The sequence below is a fragment of the Nicotiana sylvestris genome, chromosome 2 (assembly GCF_000393655.2).
Source record: "Nicotiana sylvestris chromosome 2, ASM39365v2, whole genome shotgun sequence".
Taxonomy (NCBI): Eukaryota; Viridiplantae; Streptophyta; class Magnoliopsida; order Solanales; family Solanaceae; genus Nicotiana; species Nicotiana sylvestris.
In genome coordinates this window covers 60,239,351-60,264,417 of record NC_091058.1, presented here as the reverse complement: position 1 = coordinate 60,264,417, position 25,067 = coordinate 60,239,351, and the positions used below count along the sequence as shown (strand labels likewise).

The window sequence follows — 25,067 nt, the reverse complement described above, 5'->3', positions numbered from 1 at the left end:
TTACTACCAGTTTCGGAATTGCACAAAGCAAAATGCAGCTAGAACATGCCAAAGACGAAAAATGGGACCTATGGTGTAAGGAAAAGTTAAAACTGTGGAATGGTTCAGTAATATCGTGAGAGATGTACGGTTTCAGGTAGAAAGGTTAGGAGGTGAGAATAGCAGTTGGGGATCTTGCAGTTAAGGATCAGTCAAAAGGTCAAAACAATCTTTTCGATCAGTTCAAGGCAGTTGGACGAAGCAAAGAATGGCAAAGAGAAAACCACCTCCACCAAGACTGCCACGATGAACCACCACGTTTTAAACTGACGAAATTTTCTTTGATTTGAAACAGGGGCAAAAATGGCATTTGTTTCGGGAAATCATCCGTAGGAAGAGTAAGTACTAAGCAGATTTGATCGCGGAAATTCTCAGGACCCTCCTGGAAAATAGGACTTAGTTTAAAATTCAAAATAATCATGAGTAGCGGAATTTGGCATGAGTGCACCCTAGAAGATTATAAGTGGAACTTTGAAGTTTGTATGTTTGGGATACACTTTGGACATTACCCCATGAGAACAAAGATTCTAACTTCTCTTCTTTCCTAGATTAATGATTATGATTTTCTGTTTCCTCAACGTTTTCCCCAAGCAGAAACACCATCTTTTTCCGCCTTTTCCCAATTTAGTCAGAAATTCTCAGGACCCTCATGGAAAATGGGACCTAGTTTAAAAAGAAAAATCGAAAGAATCGTGAAAAACAAGATCTAGCATAAGTGTACCCCAAAGAAACATAAGTTAATTTCAAAGTTTGCATGTTTTAGATAGGATTCAATTAGGAATTCTCAGGACCCTCCTGAACAATGGGACCTAGCTTTGAGAGTTTTCATTAAACAACGAGATTTAGCGGAAGTCATACCTTTAAAAGATATAGCTTAGATTTAAAATTGTCAAGAGTTGTCAAGACCCCCTGGATAACGGAACCTAGTTTTCAAATGCTTATTGATATTTGGTAATGTGGTTCGTTTTACACTTACATATATGCCCAGATACCCAAACTGGGGCAGAAAATTTTCTTTGTTTTGTCTATTTTGAAGTCAGGAGCCCGCCTGGAGAGCATGGGAATACATTTCAAGTTTAGCAATCAGGAGCCCGCCTGGAAAGCATGGGAACACATTCAAGCGTAGCAGTCAGGAGCCCGCCTGGAGAACAAGGGAGTATAATTTAAGTTTTAGCTTTAAAATTATTGGTTTGTCTATTTAGAAGTCAGGAGCCCGCCTGGAGAGCAAGGAATACTTTCAAGCGCAGTAGTCAGGATCCCACCTGGAGAACAAGGGGATACCATTCAGATTTCAAGTAATTAGGAACCCGCCGGAAAAATGAAGGGAAGAAGCAATTCAAGCTCAAGCAATCAGGCATCCACCTAGAGAACAAGGAAGGGCAGTGGAAGATTCAGCAATCAGGCATCCACCTGGAAAACAAGGGAATATGATTCAAGTTCAGCAGTCAGGCACCCAAATGGAGAACGAAGGGAACAAGCAAGTCAGGTTCAAGTGATCAGAAGCCCGCCTGTAGAATAGAGGATAAGCAGCAATGGTCAAAGAAAGACGTTTAAAGGTTCAACAATCAGGTACCCGCCTGAAGGAGAGGGAAAGCATCTCAAGAATGCAATTCGAGTCAGCAGCAAAGGAACGACTGAGGGAAATGCAAATCAACAAGGCAACAATAGTCACAAGACCAAGTTTGAAAATAAATCATTGTAAAACATAGATTATAGCTTAGTCTAGCTTTTTCATTTTTGTCATGGTGTAATAGGGAGGACAGTATGAAGTATCAGCAGTAGCAACAACAGTAACAGTAAAACCGCAGCTTCATGGTAGTCCCAGTTACCGAAACTCCCCGAACTACATTGACCTGATTCCTTTATAGCCAAGGATATGTAGGAAACCTTTTGAAGCAAAGGTTCGGTCAAATCTTTCATAAAATGCTTCCCACGGAGTGTTATTGCTCGTATTCGCTCACTTTATCTTTGCACGAAAACTCTTTGGGCTTCCGGACAAAGAGGGGCAGCTGTGAGCACGTGATTTTTGCCTCATACGAATTACTCCAAAATAATTCCCAAAATTAGGTTTTGGCTTTGATTATGTGTTATTTTAGGAATTATTGTGTGATTTTCTTTTAATTTAAGTGTTTAATTATTTGTGATAGGTGTTATTTAAAGTTAATTAATATTTTAAAGCTAATTTAGGTCTTCTATAGTTTACTTTAGGATTTTTAAGTTTAATTTTTGAAAGAAAAAGAAGAAAAAAAAAGAAAAAGAATTAATGAAAGAGAAGGAAGTCAAATTTGGGCCAAATTCAATTTAATTCAAGAGGCCCAAATAAAATGCACTGGAAACCCACCCCAATCCAGCCCAAAACCAGCCCCAACCCGGTCCGTCTCCAGCATCGACTAAACGATGCCATTTCATGTTTGTTAATTTGAACCATTCGTTTCATTCGATCGAACGGCCCGGTATTATCCACGCAACCCGACCCGTCCACCCCACTAACCGACCCAATCCCCCAACCGGCCAAAACGACTCCGTTTTACATAAGTGGATTGATCCACGCCGTTGATCTCAATTTATCCAACGGTTTGGATTCAATTCCACAACCTGTATATATATGTGTAACATATCTCGCCTTCCCTAAAGCCCCTACCCAGGCTCCTTCGTCTCTTCAGAGACACCCAAGTCTCTCACCCCTCACACCACCTCCCTCTGCCCACCGGAACCACCGGAAATCGCCTCACGGCGGTTCCGGTGGCCCAAACAACCCCAAATTAACACCATTGATTCTCCTTCACCCCATCATCTCAAATCCCCAAACCAAACTAATACCATATGACCACCTTGACCCCCTCTTTACAAATCCCAGAATGGTTTCCTTCGAATCTTTCTAGAACTCCTCGAATATTAGATCCAAATTTAAGCTCTAAAAACTCACAACTCGATACTGTCAAAACTGGTGGCATGCATCGACTCGGGAAGGCTGATTCGTTACAAAATTGATGGCATTCGCTCCTTCTCGACAGAAAAAAGCGATTGGTATCAATTTTGTATGAATCAAGTTATAAGATTCTAACTTCGAGTTTAGTTGGTGAGTATCCAACACTACTTCTTTTCTTTTCTTGTTATTATTCCACTTCTGCCCCGTCTTCTTCTCTTCTTAGGTTTGAATTAGGTTTAAAATTGTGAATTATCCATTCAATTTCCTTTGATGGATATTCATGTATGTCGTTAAGTAATTTAATAGCGATTTTGATTTTTCAATCTAGTTAAAGGTTTTAGTCTTTTGTTTACTATAATTGTGGTACTTCGGAACTTAGGGGTATGAATAATAGAAGCCTTGAGGGTAATTTAGGCAGAAAAACCTGCCAATAATTAATTAGGAGGTTCCTCAATAGTGGTAGGGTCTAGGAAGTGCACTACTGAATTAAAGAAAAAACATTAAGTTAGTGGAATGAATTTAAAAATAGAAAAGGGTATTGATAAGTGGAAGCTACACTTGTTTAAGGACCTTTTAAGAGCTGGAAATCAGAAGAACATGGGGGTGTGATTAAAAGGCTAAGAGATACATATGGTAAGAGAATAAAACAAGCCGGAAAGGGAAAAGATTTGAATAAAAAAGGGAGTTGGCTCTAGTCTTAAAAATAGACACATATAGACAGAGAGATGGGCATTGAGATACACACAGATAGACCTAGAGAGGGGAAGGAAGACTGAGATATAGACATTTTTTGTGAGAGTGAGAGTTTAGACCTTCTGAGATCTAAACTGCCCAAAGGATCAATAAGAAAAGTACTGTTCCATCGAAATCTTTTGGTTAATTTCTGATAAAACTGTTGAAACTACTGATCCATTGGTCTTTTGGAGTTAATCTCTTGGGTTCATTTACCATAAGAAAAGTACTGTTCCATCGAAATCTTTTGGTTAATTTCTGATAAAACTGTTGAAACTACTGATCCATTGGTCTTTTGGGGTTAATCTCTTGGGTTCATTTACCAAGTCTGGGCTGTGTTTGTTGCTGTTATTGTTGTTGATATCTGCTACTGCTACTGCTGATTCTCCATAGTTTGTATCTTTCCATTTCCAGGTTTCCTTGGCACTATGGACATCACCTAAAGTGTAATATGGAGTTTGAATTTGGAAATATGATAAACTGATGTTATCGTTACTGAATTTCATTTATTCTCCTTTCAATCCCATCTATGGATGTAATATTTAGCTACAGAGGCATTTGATTAGTATATTTGTCATGAATGGGGTATTATGATATAAGACTAAAGCTTTAAGTGACCTGATTCTTCTGCTTAGTTATCAGATTAGTTTGAGAATGGTTGTAGGTTAGAGAAATGCTTGGTTATGTTCTATAGTATCCTGTTGGCCTGTGTTGAATTGTTTGTTGGCGTTTGCATGATATGGTATCAAACTTGATGCTTTAAAGTCATTGCTGCTTAATGTCGACCCCCATGTCTTGCTAATATGAGCTTTAGTTAAGGCTCAGGCCTTCATGTTATTGTTTAGGTTAGTTAGGTTTCACTTACCAATTAGAATCACATATTGTATAATTTCCAAGAAACTGGATTTTTGTCGTCACTACAATCTCCTGTGATTGTCCATTGAATGTTTAATGGCTTATTTAAGATTTGTTGCGTAATGCCATCATTGGCAATCAGCTGGGTTCACGCAGATACCCCCTGGAATTTTCAGTTGTTGCTTGTGTGCCGTGGGGACTCGATCTTGAGTCCTGCACCTGCTGATTTCAGCTTCTAAAAGAAGTGGGCTCATTCTGGGCCCAAGCTCGAAGATAGCAAGATATTTTCATTTTTGTTAGATTTTTTTTATAACTCAATGAATTGGAAAGTTAAAGAGAAGTGAAGGTCGTACCAACTGCTGGCAATTTAACTCGCGCTAGGATTATTCATGAAATGTGAGTGTTGGATCACATTAAAAGGGATATTGGATTGATTATGTAGACATGAATCCATTTAGTTGTGTTGGCCTCATTTTAGTTAATCCTGTATTGATCCTTAGAATTCGAGGCGTGACGTTTAGTTAAATTCCATGGCCCTCGCAAAGCTGCAAATGCGAAAAGCTTTTAGGCGCGTTAGTTAATAATATTATTTTCCTAGACTCGGGTGTGCATTTATGTGACCCAAATCCAAATCTCAACAATGTTAAAATATGTCGAAAGCCCCGGGTGCATTTATGCGACGTGGTTCGAGATATGTTTTAACAGTGTTGCAATATTCCTAAAATAAACAAAGCCGTTAAAGTATTAAAGTGCACATAGATTTGAACATGTATTAAAAATCAGATAATTAAGTCGAATATAAAAGTTAAACGACCGCGCTAGAACCACGGAACTGGGGAATGCCTAACACCTTCTCCCGAGTTAATAGAATTCCTTACTCAGATTTTTGGTTTGCGGACCGTATTACAGAGTCATATTTTACTCGATTCGGGATTCAATCGGTGACTTGGGACACCATAAATCTCCCAAGTGGCGACTTTGAATTCTTAATAATAAATCCCGTTTCGATTGTTCTTTAATTGGAAAAACTCCCTTATACCCTTCCCGAGATGTAGGTAAAAAGGAGGTGTGACAATAACGTGTTGGTCATGAATATAAACCAGAAAAATTTAGCTGTGCCAACATTCGAATTGAATTATTAAATGGCTAACCAACCAGTTACTTAGTCATACCGATCACCATGGAATTACTCTTGTATAGGTGACACTATTTTTGTAGAGACCTTCATGAGATGTTCCGGTTGTACAATAACCTGGATATTGACCAGATTAATTGGTTAAGCATTTAATTACCCAAATCTGTATCGGACTTATGAGGCTCCATTGCTTCACCCTCAATGGCTACGTGTAGGGTATCATAGATCTGAGTTTAACGTCGTCAGCTCGACTTATTAATTTTGAAATTCATCAATCTATCAAAGTGACCGATGGATTTTGCTCAAAATGTCCTCCAAAGTACATTTTTAGCCTGTGTCCATTTACCTTAAACTTGTCTCCGCCATTATTTTGTTGAATTTCAATTGTACCATATGGAGTTACATCTGTAACATTACAAGGATCTGTCCACCTGGATTTCAACTTTCCTGGGAATAGCCTGAGTCGACTATTGTAAAGAAGTACCTGATCTCCCACTTGAAAACTTTTCTGTCGGATCAAATTGTCATGCCAGATTTTTGTTTTTTCTTTGAAAATTCTTGCATTTTCATAAGCTACTAATCTCAGTTCTTCCAACTTATTAACCTGAAAAAATCTATTTTTACCAGCAGAGAATAATTCAAAGTTTAGTGCTTTTAGTGCCCAAAAAGCTTTGTGTTCTAATTCAACTAGCAAATGACAAGCTTTCCCAAAGACTAATCTATATGGGGATGTTCCAATTGGCATTTTAAACGTCGTTCGGTACGCCCATAATGCATCATCTAATTTTAAAGCCCAGTCTTTTCTTGAGATTCCAACCATTTTTTCAAGAATTCTTTTTAACTCACGGTTGGAAACTTCAACTTGCCCTTGAGTTTGAGCATGATATGGTGTTCATGTTTTATGAGTCACACCATATTTTGTCAGCAAAGCAGAAAATTGTTTATTCATAAAATGAGTCCCTTGGTCATTAATGATGACTCATGGTGTGACAAATCTAGTAAAATATTTTTCTTGAGAAAATTGCACACAGTTCGAGCATCATTTTTCCTTGTGGGGATGGCTTCAACCCATCTTGACACATAATCCATGACCACAAGGATATATTCAAAAGAATGAGAAGAAGGAAAGGACCCATGAAATCTATTCCCCAAACATCAAATATTTCACATACTTGTATTGATTGTAATGGTATCTCATCTCTATTAGTGATGTTACCTGTTCTCTGACACCTGTCACATTGTGCAACATATGCTCGGGCATCTTTAAAGAGAGTTGGCCAGAAAAATCCGGCTTCCAAAACTTTAAAGGCTGTTCGATTTGCCGCATAATGACCTCCAATTGCTCCATCATGACAATGATATAAAATTTTGCTCATCTCATCTTCAGGCACACATCTTCTAATGATATTATCTACGCAATTTTTAAACAAGTAAGGTTCATTCCATAAATAATACTTTGCATTAGATATAAGCTTTTTTCTTTACTGGTAAGAGAGATCTTGGGGTGTCCTTTTTCCAACCAAGTAGTTTGCAATATCTGCAAACCAGGGTGGTTGAGTCACAATTGAGTTAACTGAGAAAATGTGTTCATCAGGAAATTCTTCCTTTATTTCGCTAAACTCAAGGAGGGGATTTTCTAATCTAGACAAATGGTCAGCTACTTGATTTTCTGTTCCTTTTTTGTCTTTTATCTCAAGGTCATATTCTTGTAGAAGTAAAATCCATCTTAACAATCTAGGTCGATCATCTTTCTTTGCTAAGAGGTATTTTAAAGCTGCATGATCAGTAAAAATAGTGACTTTGGTTCCTATCAAATAAGATCGAAACTTATCAAAAGCAAATACTACTGCTAGTAACTCTTTTTCTGTTGTGGCATAATTTAGTTGAGCCTCATTCATTGTTCTACTAACATAGTAAATGGGACGAAAGATCTTATCCTTTCTCTGACCAAAAACAGCTCCAATTGCTATATCACTAGCATCACACATGACCTCAAAAGGTTGATTCCAGTCTGGGGACACAACTACACGGGCGGTTGATAACTTTTCCTTAAGGGTCTCAAATGCTTTCAAACAATCACCTGAAAAATCAAACTTAATATCTTTCATCAAAAGATTAGTCAACGACTTTGAAATCTTTGAAAAGTCTTTTATACACCGTCTGTAAAAACCTGTATGACCTAGAAAGCTTCTGATGCCTTTAACAGTTGTGAGAGGGGGTAGTCCTGCTATAAGATCAATTTAGCCTTATCAAAGTTTATCCCTTTATCGGTGATTTTATGTCCTAAAACAATTCCCTCAGCAACCATAAAATGACATTTTTCCCAATTAAGAATCAAGTTTGTCTCTTCACATCTCTTAAAAACTAAGGTCAAGTGGTGAAGACAATCCTCAAATGTGTTTGCCAAAGAGTGTAAAATCATCCATACAAATTTCAAGAAATTTTTCAGTCATGTCAGAAAAAATTGCTGACATGCAACGCTGAAAAGTAGCAGGGGCATTGCATAGACGAAATGACATTCTCCTATAGGCATATGTTCCATGAGGACATGTGAAAGTTATTTTGTCCTGATCTTCAGGTGCAATTGGTATTTGGTTATACCCTGAATAGCCATCAAGAAAGCAGTAAAAACTATATCCTGCAATTCTTTCTAACATTTGATCAATAAATGGTAAAGGAAAATGATTTTTTCGAGTAGCATCATTGAGACGTCTGTAATCAATACAGACTCTCCATCCTGTGACGGTTCTGGTAGGTATGAGTTCATTACTTTCATTTTATAACATTCATACCTCCTTTCTTTGGTACTACCTGAACTGGGCTTACTCAAGGGCTGTCTGAAATGGGATAGATAATACCTGCCGCCAAAAGCTTTACGATCTCCTTTTTACTACTTCCTGCATTGCTGGATTCAATCTCCTTTGGGGCTGGACTATTGGCCTATAGCTATCCTCTATAAAGATTATGTGCGTACAAACAGTTGCATTAAGCCCTTTGATATCTTCTATAGTCCATCCCAAGGCTCCCTTGTGTGCTTTCAACACTTCAATCAGTTTTTCTTCTTATCCTGTAGTAAGAGAAGATGAAATAATTACTGGAAATAATTCTTTCTCAAGGTAAACATATTTTAAATGAGATGGAAGAACTTTGAGTTCAATTTTTTGTTGAACTTGTTCTGGTTGGATCTCCTCATCTTCAGAATCTTTTTCTAGTATTTCGGCTTCTCTTCTGATGATAAGATCATTATCTTGTTTTGTGCCAGATTTGGCCAAACATCTTTCCATTGAGTCTGGAATTAATTGATCATCTTTGAATTCATCTGTAAGATAATTAAGCATGTAAATCGAAAAACACGACGATGACGTCTCATCTCCTGAAAATCTTAATATCTTTTGCATATCAAAAATGACTCTTTCTTCATGAACTCTCAAAATTAGTTGTCCTTGATGGGCATCTATGATTGCTCTACCTGTGGCAAGCAATGGTCTACCCAAAATGATTGGTTCATTAGGACATTCCTTCATTTCAAGTACTATAAAATCTACAGGGAAAACAAACTTATATACTCTTACGAACACATTTTCAATTATTCCCTTAGGTTTCTTAGTACTTTGATCTGCAAACTGAAGAGAAACACATATGTCTTTCATTTCACCAAGATTCAATTTTCTAAAGATAGAAAATTGCATCAAATTTATTGAAGCTCCAGAATCACAGAGTGCTTTTTCAAAATATACTCCTCCCAAAGTGCATGGAATTGTAAAACTACATGGGTCACCAAGTTTTTGTGGTAGCTTATTTTGAAGTATAGCACTGCATTTTTCAGTAAGCATTACCACAGAAACTTCTTCCAATTTTCTTTTGCTTGACAAAATTTCTTTTAAAAATTTGGCATATGAAGGCATTTGCAATAAAGCATCAGTGAACGGAACATTGATGTTAATCTGTTTTAAAATCTTCAAAAATTTGGCAAATTGACTATCAAGAGTTTTTCTTTTCATTTTTTGTGGAAAAGAAATTGTCACAGGGAGAGGATTCAATATTTTTTTCTTGACTTCTTTCTTTTCATATGGTTCAATGGGTATTTCAACATTCTTACCATTGTTTACCTGTTGTTCTGATTGGTCTGTATAGGGTTCATTAAGCTCCTTACCTGACCATAAGGTGATGGCCTTAAGGTGTTCTTTTGAATTTTTCTCTGTATTGCTTGGTAAACGACCCTGAATCTTTTCTGTAATAAGAGCTGCCAATTGGCTCAACTGTATTTATAGATTTTTGAGGAATAAATTTTGACTCTCCATCTTTTCATCAGTGACCGTAATATACTTATACAAAAGATCATCAAGACTTACATGAGCTTGTTGAGGCCTTTGCTGATATGGAGTTGCTTGCTGATAAGGTCTAAAGTTTGATTGACCATGGTTTGGATTCTGGTATCCGGGTGGACCCTGTATTTGTTTCTTCTGGAAGCTTTGAGAGTTCTTAGCACCATTTGGATTGCTTCATTGAAAACCTGGATGTTTCTGTTGCATTGGACTTCCAAAAGGATATTGCTTGTAACCGATGACATTGACATGTTCATCATTGTGATTGGTTGCTTGACATTCATGGTTCTAATGATTTCCTCCACACATGTAACAAACCTCAGATTGGCTTGGTTGTTGTGTATTCACCTGAAAAGTTTCAAACTTTTGTACCAAAGAAACAATTTGCTGCATTTGTGTATTTAAAACATCAACCTAATTTACCGTAGCAGCCTTCTTGATGATTACACTCTCAGATGGCCATTGGATGGCATTCTCAGAAATCTCGTTCAACAATTGCAATGCTTCCTCCGTGGTTTTTCCCATTACAGAACCTCCCGCAGCTACATCAATCACATTTCTAGAAGAGGGTTTTAACCCGTGATAAAAAATATACAACTGCATATGTTCAGGAATGTCATGGTGTGGGCATTTTCTTAACATTGCTTTTAATTTTTCCCAAGCTTGATAAACTGACTTAGTGTCAGTCTGCAAGAAATTAGAGATGTCTTGTCTTAACTTTGTGGTTTTAGCAGAGGAAAAATATTTGTTTAAAAATTTCTGAATCATATGATCCCATGTGGTGATGGAACCTTGTGGCAAACTTCGCAACCAAGTTTTGGCATCTCCTTTTAAAGAGAAAGGAAATAGCCTTAACTTGATAGGTTCAGGAGGTACTCCATTATATTTAGCTGTTTCAACAAGTTCCAAAAAGTCAATCAAATGACTGTGTGGATTTTCACTTGCGTCTCCATTGAAGATGCAAGACTGTTGAATCATTTGAATCAGGCCAGTCCTGATTTCAAAGTTGTTGGCTGCCACTGGAGGTTTTCTGACACTAGATTCACAGTTAAAGCGGTCAGGTCTAGCATAATCCCTTAAGATTCTGTTTGCTCGCCTTGTGCTACTTCATCAAAGTGATCCTCCACATGGACTGGTAGTTGAATGTCTTCTACTTCTTGATTCTCCATACCTTCACAAGCTATGCTTTGGGAAGATAATGCTTTTCCTTTCCTGCACAATCGAAGAGATTTTTCAATTTCAGGATCGTAATTGACCAACTCTTTTATAGAAGAGCGGGTCATAAACTACTCAAGATTCTAAAAAAATAATCTGAACTTAACTCCTAAAGTAGTAGTTGTAGTAGTAGTAGTTGTAGTAGTAGTATATGATAATAGTAATTATATAAGTACTAATTAGCAATAGATGTTATGAAAAAAAAATGGTAAACGAAATCAGTAAGTAGTAATAGTAACTAACAATGGAAAATAATAATATAATACTAATATAGAATATAGTTATAAGTAGTACTACTATTAATAATAGTGACTGCTATGCTATAATGATGGTAAGAAGGACGAATGATAATAACACTTCTATAAGATGTTAGTACTTGTAATAGTAAAAGTAATAGTAGTAATATTTAGTAGATACTGATAACAAAGATAATAATATTAATAGTAAGTTCCCAAATTAGTAATAAAATATTTAGTCTGAAGTAGACGTGTGCCAATCCCCGACAATGATGTAAAAAATTTGACGAGATCAATGTGCATAGGATTTTTCTGCTCGTACTCAGTCAAATTCTAGTATAGTTTATGATATCGTCCCACAAAGATTGGTTAATCTAGGCTACAGACTTTTAATATTTTTACTACTATTTGAGAGAACCAAATTGATTAAAGGTGAGTTTTAAAACTTGTTAATTAATTAAAGTAAAGCAAACAATTTCTGAAAGATTTATAATTTAAAAGAGTTGGGAATCGTTGAATTCACTTGATAATATTATTACAATAAAATCTCAATTTCTACATGTATTTCTCTAAAGAATAATTGCTTATTGCTAATACAATTATGTTTGTTCACTAAGAAAAAGTCAATTAATAGCACTCCGTGAGATTATGTAATTAAATGAGTTAAAACTAGTGACGATCAAACCGAAATATTTTCTTGCTTGAATTGTGCTAAAAGGTAGTAAAAACTTCGTGAGAATATTTTTACTAAAAATCAGTAATCTTGCCTACAACAATTCCTCCGTGAGAATTAAAACTCACACAAACAAGATTACAGATTTGAAATAATAATTTTATAAAAAATTATTCTCACTCTACTATTTTATTCATTGGTTATTATATATTAATTTTGCTTCATGAGAATTACAAAATTAATATAAGAATAACTTAAATAAAATATATAGAAGTGATAATAATGATTAGTTAGAAACCATTATTTCAGCACAATATGAATTATACAATGAAAATTTCAAGCCAAGGGTGCATTAAAACTGAAATAATATTATACAAATATATATCAAGCTTCATCAACTATCCCAACAAAAGAGATTACTCCATTATGGAGTATTTAAATCTCACAACAAAAAGGAATTCTAGAATATTTCCAATACTCTTAGAAAATCCAAAAACTAATAAGAATAAAATAAAATAGTTAAAGAAAGAAGTTAAGACTGAAGTTTAGATAAAAGTAGTTCTCCTCCTCCTCTCCGATGCCAAATTGCATTCTCTTTATAGATAAATCTTGCAAGCATTAAATGATTAGACGTGTCCAAGGAATGAGTTTGGATGTGTCTGAGGAGTGAGCTTGAATGTGTCTGAAGACATGAGCTTGGATGTGTCTGAAGACATGAGCTTGTCACGTCCAAGATAGAAGCTTGGATGCGTCTGAACTTCAATTATAGGATTCCGTTTCCCATCTTAATTCTTGTGCTTGCCATAGCAGACTTTCATCGAGCATTTTGTCTTTTCCTTCTATTATTTTTATTCTTTTTTTTTCTTTTTTTTCTGTAAAAATAGTTAGAAAGAGGCAAAATACTAAATATAAATTTAAGTATATTATTTAAAGTAAAATATTAATAATATATAATAAGTAAATATTTATATTCATCATAGATATAAGCTCGACCCTAAAGCCAAGAAATGTTTCTTTATTCGCTATGGTAATGATAATTTTGGTTATCGGTTTTGGGATGATCAGAATAGAAGGATCCTAAGACACAGGAATGTCACATTTAATGAAAATGTGATGTACAAGGACAAGCTTGAAGTAGAACCAAACAACACCAGCAAACAGACAATGTCTGAAACAGTTGAGTTAGAAGAAATCTCAGAAAATGAAGTGGCTAGAGGGATTACAACTGATTCTGAAATTGAAGATGAAGAACCAGAAGCCGAATTTTAAGAAGAACTAGAAGCCAAACCTGGATCAGAACCAGAGATAGAATCAAATGCAGAACCAAATCTGGAATCAGGACCTGAATCAAATTCGGATTCTGTTACTCATGAACCTACATTGAGGAGATCTAAAAGAGTCACGAATGCTCCAAATAGGTTAACTCTCTCTCTTCACTATTTACTTCTAACTGATGCTGGAGAACCAGAGCATTTTGTCGAAGGAATGCAGGTGATAGACTCTGATAAGTAGAAGCTAACCTTGAAAGAAGAGATGAATTCTCTTCAAAAGATAAAACATGGATACTTACGGAGTTACCAAAAGGAAAGAAGGCATTGCAGAACAAGTGGGTGTACAGAGTCAAGGAAGAGCATGATGGTAAGAAGAGATATAAAGCACGATTAGTAGTAAAAGGCTTTCAGCAGAAGGAAGGAATTGACTACACCAAGATCTTCTCTCCTGTAGTCAAATTAACTACTATCAGGTTGGTGCTAAGTATCGTAGTTGCAAAAAATTTGCATTTAGAGCAGCTAGATGTTAAAACTGCTTTCTTGCATAGTGACCTTAAAGAAGACATCTACATGAAGCAGCCTGAAGGTTTTCAAGTTTCTGGTAAAGAAAACTTTGTGTGTAAGTTGAAGAAGAGTTTGTATGGTTTGAAACAAGCTCCCCGACAATGGTACAACAAATTTGATGGATTCATGCATAAAAATGGTTTCACACAATGTGAGATGGACCATTGCTGTTATATAAAAAATCTTGATGAATCCTATAACATTTTACTGTTGTACGTTGATGATATGCTAATTGCAGGATCTAGCATAAATAAGATTAATTTGGTTAAGCAACAACTGGCGGAGGAGTTTGAAATGAAAGACTTAGGACCAGCTAAGCAAATGCTTGGGATGAGGATTAGCAGAAACATGTCGGAAGGAACCTTAAAGTTGTCTCAAGAAAAGTACATACAGAAGGTACTAAGCAGGTTCAGTCTTCATGATGCAAAGACCAGAAGCACTCCACTTGGAAGCCATCTAAATCTGTCAAAGGACCAATCACCTAAGACAAATGAAGAAAGGAAGTACATGTCCAAAGTTCCGTATGTTCAGTAGTAGGAAGTTTGATGTATGCTATGGTTTGCACTAGACCTGACATAGCCCATGCAATTGGAGTTGTTAGTAGATACATGTCAGATCCAGGAAAGGAGCATTGGGAAGGTGTAAAATAGATATTGCGATATCTCAAAGGCACCCCAGGTATATCACTTTGTTTTAAAAAGAGAAATATTATCTTACAAGGTTTTGCTGATGCAAATTTAGGCGGCGATATGAATAGTCGAAAAAGTACCACGGGCTACGTGTTCACCTTGGGTGGTACTGCTGTTAGTTGGATATCCAGACTTCAAAAAAATGTTGCTTTATCTACCACTGAAGTAGAGTACATGACAATTACAGAAGCTGGAAAAGAGATGATTTGGCTCAAGAATTTTCTTAAAGAGCTAGGTAAAGAGTAGGACAATTGTGAGCTTTTCAGCGATAGCCAGAGTGCAATTCATCTTGCCAAGAATCCAGTATTTCATGCAAGATCGAAGCATATCTAGTTTAGGTATCATCATAGCCGAGAGTTGATAAATAAAGGAACTCTTTCCCTGCAGAAGATACAAGGATCAAAGAACCCGTCAGACATGTTGACCAAAGTTGTCAGTGTTGACAAACTGAGGCTGTGCGCTGCCTCACTTAGCCTTCAAGACTGATAGCGTGAAGGCACCACCAGAGAATAGCAAATTTTTTTCTTTCTTGATGTAACATAGGTTTGAGGGGGGATTGATAGGAGCAAACCTATTGTTGTACGTGAAAGTAGACAAAACAAAATAAAGAAAAATAAAAAAAAAGATAAAAATATGATGTAAGCGCTTACATCGACATGCTTGTGATGTAAGCGCTTACCTCGATATTCTTATGATGTAAGAGCTTACATCTGCATTTTTATGATGTTAGCGCTTACCTCGACAGGACATTCAAAAGCCTATAAATAGGGGTCTACATTTTCATTTGTAGATCATCCCAAAACTTCTTCTTTCTCTCTTCAATTAATAAAGAACTATTTTTTGTGTGACCGTGGAGTAGACAAAAATTGCCGAACCACGTAAATTTTGCCTTGTCTTGTACAATTTATTGTTTTTCTCTCTTAAATATCCTTTTCCTTCTATTATCTTAACACGCTTCCCAACATTATGATTTTTGATGTTGTATGTGACGATGGTCTACCACTCTACATGCATCATAGGCGAGTACCTCTTAGTGATTGGTGAATAATAAAGACAACAGAATAAAAATTTTCATTAATTAATTACCTGATCAACAAGTGGTAGAATTGTGCAAATATTCTCTAATAAAACATGATTGTCTCATTCAATCACCTCCGATCGTCTCAAATTTAACAGTAACAAGTCCTTAATGAACTTACAACTTTTAAACAGGATCAAATAAAACCAAGAAAAATAGATAATTTCATTAATTGAAATTGAAAATCCTATATAGTTTGATGGCTAGAGAATATAATCTCAAAAGCTGATGGCTTCTTTTTAATGTTGGTGAAGACGGATAGGAAGCCCTTTTTCTGGTGTAGGCATCATATCACCAACAACCTTCTCATCTGGTGCTAGTAATTCCCACTTGTATTTCATTACTACATTGTGAAGAAAAGTTAAAATTGCAAGGCGAGCGTACTCTTTGCCAGGGCACATTCTTGGTCCACCCCCAAATGGCACGTACGTGTATGGAGTTGGCTCGTCGCGTTTCTCGTATCTTGATGGATCAAACTCTTCAGGGTCTTGAAAATATGCAGGATTTTTGTTTGTGCTGCTTGCTGTCCAGTAAACCTATACATGTCAAATTACTTAGTTTTTTTAAAAAAAAAATATTTGTAGATTGATGTACTTGTTTCTGGTGTAACTTCTTAAGATAGCATTTTCATTGAACTGATCATTGAATGGATATGTATACAGTGTATTATGAAATAATCAAATTCGTATCTTAAAAAAAAAAGAATCATTAAACTTTAATTTGTATCATAGTTGTTGGCTCAAGAGTTTGGAGGATTAATATATCAAACAAGCTAAGGTTGGTGGAATTAGGTCGCAAAATGTTCAGATTAGTGGATCATTACGGAACTTTTGACCTTTGAACCAATTAATTATTAGGTTGAGATAAGATGTATTCTCAAGTGGCTACGGAGTATGTTCCAAGTACTTTTAAAAAAAAAACTTCAAACCATTTGGACAGTATTTGGTTGCCGTTGAAAAAATGAATATTTGAGATAGACTATGGAGATTAAAAAAGCCTATTTGGGTTTTAAAATTGTGATCAAACATATATTGGGGCTACGCGGCGCGAATCCGAATATAGTCGAGCCCCAATACGGATACCGGATACCGGGTGGAAAACCAAAAAAAAGAAATAAAACTAATGCAAAAACTTTTTTACCTAAATACTCTCCAAACTAATTTTTCAAAGTTAAGTCTTTTATTTCAAGTTGAAACTAAACTAAAAAGGGATATTAGCGGTTCGAACCCCTTACCTACAAATCACACATAGATAACTGTACCGTTGTTCCGAAACTCCCTTCTATGTAGAAACTAAACTATTAAAAAAAGTAAAATAAAATAATGAGATGGTCCAAGTAGATGGAATGTACCTTCCAACCCTTGGGGATGGAGTAACCGGCATAGGTGAAGTCTGTCAGCACTTGTCTAAAAGTACCTTGAAGAGGTGGAGTTAGCCTCATTGTTTCACATATCACATTCCATGAGTACTTCATTTTTTGCATGTCCTCCCATTCCAACACTTCTCCCGCCTTCTTCGCCCCTGCAATCTCCTTTTGCTCTGTATTATAAGAGAATTTAAGTTTTATAAGTCGATAAAATAAATAATTAGTCATACTTATAAACCTTTAATTTATGATAAATATTAATCCATAACCTAAAAAGACTACCAACTAACTAACTTGTTATCATAGGTTAATATTCACTGAAATGTAAAAATGATCTATTAACAATATATAGCTTAAATTTATTTCTCTCGATTACAAATAAGCAGGGCAGATGCACGCGCGCTTACCGAAGCGGTGTCACGCGATACCGTTTCGTCGAATTTTTTCACTAAATATATGTATCAATATTGTACGGAAACGGATAAGTAGGAAAAAATGACACCACTTAACATAAATTGTATTTTGGTGTGTTGGTTATGTGTTTGATTTTGCTCTAAGAGGTCAAAGGTTTAAACCTCAACTAGCACATTTTTCTTTTGCAAATATTTGAGAGGGCCTTTATGGTTAAAAATTGTAAGACCTTTTCTATCTTAATACTCAACAAAACCAACAGACTAAGAATATTTTTTATCTAAAAATATAATAATCAAAATTATATTCAATTCTTCTATAAATTTCAACATCGCTTACAAAAATTCGTGCGTACACCCTTTAATAAGAAACCATCAATTTATATATGCTGGCTATGAAACAAGTCAATTGTTTCTTTTTCTTTCCTTTTTCGGATGATTTTTATTGGTAATCTAATCATATACTATGAAAAAATATCATGGAAACTTATACACGCTACATTCAAGACTAGACCTAGATTTACCTATCCCAAATTATATTGAAACTTCATGTCCAATAGAAAGGCTTACTTGCAAAAGAGAATTTGTGCAAATCTTTTAAAATCTAATTACTATAATTATAAGCAACTATCCATGATTGGTGGTGGTAAGTGACCATGCACGGAGTAGGAGAAAGGGCGGACCGCAATATTGTATGCAATATTTTTGGATAAGTGGATATAATATAATAAGAAAAATAAAAGGAAAAGAAATGAATAAATTAAAAAGAGAGACGAAGAGGATGTACATACCAATCAAAATCTTTTCATAGATATCAGATCTCTGTCCAACATATTTCATGAGAAAGGTTATGGTAGTAGCAACAGTGCTATATCCAGCAACTAAAAGTCCCATAATTTTATCAGCAATTTCATTCTCAGGCATAAACTTCCCTTTACTATCCGTAACAACTATCATATGACACAATATATCTTGCATTTTCACTCCATTTGCCATTTCTTCTTTCTTCTCTTTAATCACACCTATAAGTTCCCTTCTGACGGCAATCGCCGCCTTATTCGCCCGATAAAATGCCGTCCCTGGAAAATTCAAAAGCATCGCATGTAATCCTAAAGTAATATCATCAAAATAATTCACGAGTTTCGTGATCCTTTCTGAATTATTTGTGCCAAGAAAGAAACGACAAGCAAGTGTTAATGTCAAAAATTTAGCAAAAGGATAGGTTTTAATCTCATTTTTGCCTTCCCAATGAGATTGCAAAAGCTCTTGTGTTATTAAATCCATTTCTCCCAAGTATCTGGTTAGAGCTTCGGGTTTTAAAAACCCGGGTTGGCGAATCATAACCCGAGTAGACTGAGAAGGAGAAGGAGAAGGAGAAGAAGAAGAATTGGATTGGTAGGATTGGAAAAGTTTTTGCATGGAGTGAGTACGAAACGCAGTAAAGAGTTTCTCTTCGTTTGAGAAGAGGAATTTATGACCATTAGGGCCACAAATTACTGCTGTTTTTTCTCCCATTATTTTAGTCATGAAAATATCAGGAGAGTATTTCTTCATCCTATCACTCACAAACTTTTCAGGATTACTAAACAAGAAGTCTATAGTTTCGCCTATTACAGGCCAGCCAAAACTACCAGGGGGAAGTTTGGTTTTATTAGAAGAAAGACGTTTGTGGACAATAGCAGTGAGGAATAGAGAGAAGAGAACAACGACAAGGGCAGAGGGATCAAAAGAATCCATGGATGGATGCTTATTTTTACCTTGTTCGTACTAAGAACTTAATAAGATGTGTTAGGCTGCTAATTAAGTTTGGTGGATGCGTGCTAATTATATAGAAGAGGTTTGAACTAATTAAGTAATTTCGAAAAAATAGAAATGAAACAAAGAATTATTTAAATATACTAGTATCTATGAACGTGCGTTGCACGTTAATAATGGTACGTGATGGTTTAGGCATTTAAATAATCTAAAGGCCGAAAATATTACATTAACATAATACGTGAATTCAAAATGTAAGGACATCATCAAAACTATACAAATGATCAATTTAGTCATGTTAGTTAGATAATTACGTATTATAGTTTAAAAGTATTTAATTTGATGCTATCTTACCGAATAGTTCTTTGTAGATGATCTTTTTTTTTGTGTGTATGTTTCCTTCTAATGCTTTAGTTGCTCTGCCATAACCAGAACTTTTGTTGTCGATATTTATATTACTCTTGAAAGTGCAACATATAATTGTAAAACATAAACATATCGAAAATTATTTTCACACAAATTTAAAATGATATTCTGTAGTTTCAGAAGACGAAGGTTGAATTCGGGGATAAAAATATACTTAAAATCATATTGACTAGTATCATAATTTTTGCATGTATGACGTTATTGTCAAAACTTCTATAGACAATCTATGTGCTATTACATAAGATATTTGACGGATCTAAATTTTTCAGTAGCATGACGGGCATAGTTTCTTCAAAATCAATCTATATGGAATGGAAGATCAATTTTAACGTAGTCTATTATATACGGTGACATTAACATAAGTAAGAAAAAATAAACTTGACAACAAACCTGTTGTCACGACCCAAAATCCGAACCCCGATCGTGATGGCGCCTCTCGTGAAGATAAGGCCAACCGACACACTCCCAATTCATTTTTAAGCAATTAATAATAAAAATTAAGTCTAAAACATAATAATAATCCCAAAATAAGGTGAATACTACAATTTGCAGAATAGACATAGCCCGACATCGGGGTGTCACCAGTCATGAGCATCTATCATAAAAAAAAATTACAAGTCTGAGAAGGGCTACACAACTACTACATAACTAAAACAGGAGAAAATAAGATAGAGGGAGAAGCATTGGGCTGCGAACGTCGGGCAGCTACCTAGTGAATCTCCGGAACCTACTGGAAGAGCTCTCAACCCTCGCAAGCAGGACCTGAAGCGCTTGAATCTGCACACAAGGTGCAGGGAGTAAAGTGAGTACTCCAACTCAGTGAGTAATAATAATAAATGCAGACTGAGCAATAAGAAATCACGTAAAGGCACATCAACAGGCTATAAAGAAGTAGTAAAACCCAGTAAAAGCAAGAAAACAGTGAAAATATGTAAAGTCACTTTAGTTCAGTTTATGCTTTTTTAAAATACCCTTTTTTACAATTATGCAAGTAAATGACAGACAGCTAGAAAAGATAAACACATAAAGAACCGCCCCTCGGGTACAATACCAACAGAATCAGCCCCTCGGGCAACAATGGAATAATACCAGCCCCTCGGGCTATATCTCATAACACAATAGGTACCCGCGCTCACTGGGGGTGTGCAGACTCTTGGATGGGCCCCTTGCGGCCCAAGCGCAATATCAAGCCATCTCGTGACATACTCAATAGGCTCTCGGCCTCATATCAACAAACCACATCGTGGCTTACAATCTCAAGCCCTCGGCCTGAAAATCATGAATCAGTGTATCCTCACAACACAAGTTCTCGGCCTTACTCAGTCAGAATCACATAAGCCACTCGGGCAACAATAAATCATGATGCTCAGGCCAAATTATCATTTAAAATGTCATTTAATGTGTTAAAACAAAGTAAACAGTTGAGTTATGAAAGTAGTGGAATATAGCATGACCGAGTTCAAGTATAAAGTCTAAACAGTGAGGAAATATCAGTAAAAATCTCCTAAGGATCCAAATAGTTGGCATAAAGCCCAAATATGACATTCAGCCCAAAATATGATGATAACAGATAGTTTTCAATCAAATAGGCGGTAAAACAATCCTTTGGGATAGACTAAGTCACAATCCCCAACGGCGCACGACCCCACGCTCGTCATCTAGCGTGTGCATCACATGAATATAGCACAACGATGTGCAATCCGGGGTTTCATACCCTCAGGACAATATTTACAATCATTACTCACCTCTAGCCACTCCAAATCTCTAGCTTGCGATGCCTTTGCCTCTTGAATCGGCCTCTGGAGGCTCCAAATCTAACCAAAATAAGTGCAAAACCATCAACATATGTTAAGGGAACAAAGCCCACTCGAAAGAAATCAATTTACAACACAAATCTCAAAATTGGCCAAATCCGACCCCGAGCCCACATCTCGGATTCCGACAAAATTTACATCAATAGACTTTTTATCACTCCCCGAGTTCATTCATACCAAAAGTATCCAAATCCAGCCACAAACAACCCCGTAAATCCCAAATTCTAGGTCTCAAATTACAAGCCTTAGTTCTTCAATATTAGGCTTATATTCCATGATTAATTAGGTAAAATTCACATAAAAATCGAGAATTAAGTCCATAAATCTTACCTCCAAGTGTTTCCCCTTGAATCCCTCTTCAATCCTCTTCAAAAAGCTCCAAAATTTCTCAAAAATGGTGGAAGTTAAAAATCGCGGACCAAATGGCTATTTAAACATTCTACCCAGGCATTTAATCCTTTTTCGTGAACGCGGTCAACGCCTCGTGTTCGCGAAGCACAAATTAACTTTGACTAAAACTCCTTTATCGCCATCGCGATCCCCAGCTCGCGAATGCGAAGACTTAGCTCCCAAACTCACCGCGAACTCTCCTTCCACGAACGCGAAGAACAATTCCACCTGAACCCTAGCTGCTCAACTTCCTCTACGCGAACGTGGAGCCTCCCTCGCGAACACGATGCACAAGATCCCATCCCTTCGCGAACACGGAGCCTCCCTCACGAACGCGAAGGCTAAATCCTCAGCCTCACCTGCTAACCCTTCGTGAACGCGAGGGCCTACTTGCGAACGCGAAGGTTAATTTTTCTGCAATACTCCAGCAGATTTTCTACAATTCTCCAAAACATGAAATGGTCCGATTGACCACCCGAAACTCACCCGAGGCCCCCGGGACCTTAACCAAACATGCCAACATATCCCATAACATCATTCAAACTTGTTCCAATCTTCATAACGCTCAAAACAACATTAAAACACCAAAATTCGCATCGGATTCAAGCCTAAGAATTCCAAAATCTTCTAAAATACGCTTTTGATCAAAAAGTCTACCAAACCATATGTCCGAATGACCTGAAATTTTGCACACACATCCCAAATGACACAACGGAACTACCGTAACTCCCGGAATTCTATTCCGACCCCTATATCAAAATCTCACCTATCAACCAGAAAACGCCAAAATTCCAATTTCGCCAATTCAAGCCTAAATCTACTCCGGACCTCCAAAACACATTCCGATCACGCTCCTAAGTCCCAAATCACCTCTCAAAGCTATCCGAACCATCAGAACTCACATTCGAGCCCTCTAACACATAAGTCAACATCCAGTTGACTTTTCCATCTTAAGCTTCCTCAAAAGAGACTAAGAGTCTCAAACCTTCTCAAAACCTCTCCGAATCCGAAACAACCAACCCGATCACATATAGAACCGATAAACAAAGCAATAAGAAGTAGAAATGGGGGAAACATAGCAGTAACTCATGAGATGACTGGCCGGGTCGTCACATCCTCCCCCTCTTAAACAAACGTTCGTCCTCGAACGAGTCAAGAAACGTATATGAAGCCTCAAACAGGTGAGGATATCTGCTCCGCATCTCCCGCTTGGTCTCCCAGGTAGCCTCCTCCACGGGCCGACCTCTCTACTACACTTTCACTAAAGCTATATCCTTTGATCTCAACTTCCGAACATGACGCCCCAAAATGGCTTCTGGATCCACATCATAAGTCAAATCACCATCTAATTGAACCGTGCTGAAATCCAAAACATGAGACAGATCCCCAACATATTTCTGGATCATAGAAACATGAAATACCGGATGTACACTCGACAAACTAGGTGGAAAAGTAAGCTCATAAGCCACATCTCCAATCCTCCGAAGCACCTCAAAAGGCCCAATGAACCGAAGACTCAATTTACCCTTCTTCCCAAACCTCATAACACCCTTCATGGGTGAAACCTTCAACAGAACCTTCTCACCAACCATGTAGGACATATTTCGAACCTTCCTGTCAGCATAACTCTTTTGCCTCGATTGTGCTGTACGAAGCCTCTCCTAAATTACCTTCACCTTTTCTAAAGCATCCTGCACCAAGTCTGCCCCCAATAGCCTAGCCTCACCTGGCACGAACCAACCAACTAAAGATCTACACCGCCTCCCATACAAAACCTCATATGGAGCCATCTGAATACTAGATTGGTAGCTGTTGTTATAAGCAAACTCTGTAAGCGGTGGAAACTAATCCCATGACCCTCCGAAATTAATGACACAAGCACGCAACATGTCCTCCAATATCTGAATAGTGCGCTCGGACTGTCTGTCCGTCTAAGGGTGAAAAGCTGTGCTTAACTCAACCTGAGTACCGAACTCTCGCTGCACAGACCTCTAAAACTGCAAAGTAAACTGAGTGCCCCTATCTGAAATGATGGAAACTAGGACACCATGCAAACGAATAATCTCCCGGATATAGATCTCTTCCTACCGCTCTGAAGAATAGGTAGTACACACAGGAATGAAGTGTGCGGACTTGGTCAGCCGATCCACAATCACCCAAATAGCATCAAACTTCTTCAAAGTCCGTGGAAGTCCAACTATAAAGTCCATAGTGATCCGCTCCCACTTCCACTCTAGAATATCCATCTGCTAAAGCAAGCCACCTGGTCTCTGATGCTCATATTTCACCTATTGATAATTGAGACACCGAGCTACAAATCCCACAATGTCCTTCTTCATCATCTTCCACAAATAATGCTGCCACAAATCTTGATACATCTTCGCGGCACCCGGATGAATGGAATACTGCGAGCTATGGGCCTCCTCCAAAATTAACTCCCGAAGCCCATCTACATTGGGCACACATATCCGGCCTTACATCCTCAACACCCCATTATCACTAATGGTCACATCTATGGCATCATCGTGCTGAACTCTGCCCTTAAGGACAAGCAATGAGGATCATCATACTGGCGCTCTCTGATGCGATCATATATGGAAGACCGAGAAACCACACAAGCCAATATCCGACTAGGCTCTGAAATATCCAACCTCACGAACCGATTGGCCAAGGCCTGAACATCAAATGCCAGTTTTCTCTCCCTAACTGGAATATATGCCAAACTCCCCATACTCACCGCCTTTCGGCTCAAAGCATCGGCCACTACATTGGCCTTCCTCGAATGGTACAATATAGTAATATCATAATCTTTTAGTAACTCCAACCATCTCCGCTACCTCAAATTGACATCCTTCTGCTTGAGCAAGTGCTGGAGGCTACGATGATCAGTAAACACCTCACAAGACACACCATACAAGTAATGCCTCCAAATCTTCAATGCGTAAACAATGGCAGCCAACTCCAAGTCATAAACGCAGTAGTTCTTCTCATGGGGCTTCAATTGACGAGAAGCATAAGCAATAAATCTACCCTCCTACATCAATACACACCCAATACCAACTCTCGAAGCATCACAATACACGGTATATGAACCTGAAGCTGATGTCAAAACTAACACTAGAGCTGCGGTCAAGGCTGTCTTAAGCTTTTGAAAGCTCTTCTCAC

At 37.2% G+C, this 25,067-nt stretch overlaps 2 protein-coding genes and 1 non-coding gene across 3 annotated transcripts; 1 reads left to right on the top strand and 2 right to left on the bottom strand.

Annotated features, from left to right (window-relative positions):
• Positions 1–5,961: 5,961 nt before the first annotated feature.
• Positions 5,962–6,510, bottom strand: LOC138884966 (uncharacterized). Its single transcript, XM_070165844.1, has one exon. It carries the CDS (start codon positions 6,508–6,510, stop codon positions 5,962–5,964), a length of 549 nt encoding a protein of 182 aa, XP_070021945.1.
• A 4,118-nt stretch (positions 6,511–10,628) lies between these two features.
• LOC138886567 (small nucleolar RNA R71) lies at positions 10,629–10,735 on the top strand. Its single transcript, XR_011405617.1, has one exon. It is a non-coding gene; the product is annotated as a small nucleolar RNA R71 (small nucleolar RNA).
• Positions 10,736–15,780: 5,045 nt separating this feature from the next.
• LOC104211333 (beta-amyrin 28-monooxygenase-like) lies at positions 15,781–19,325 on the bottom strand. The gene is made up of 3 exons (XM_009760377.2): positions 18,309–19,325; positions 17,093–17,280; positions 15,781–16,277 (listed from the first exon to the last, which is right to left on the bottom strand). Exons 1-3 carry the CDS (start codon positions 19,252–19,254, stop codon positions 15,981–15,983), a joined length of 1,431 nt encoding a protein of 476 aa, XP_009758679.1. The 5' UTR covers positions 19,255–19,325; the 3' UTR covers positions 15,781–15,980.
• Between the last annotated feature and the right edge of the window lie 5,742 nt (positions 19,326–25,067).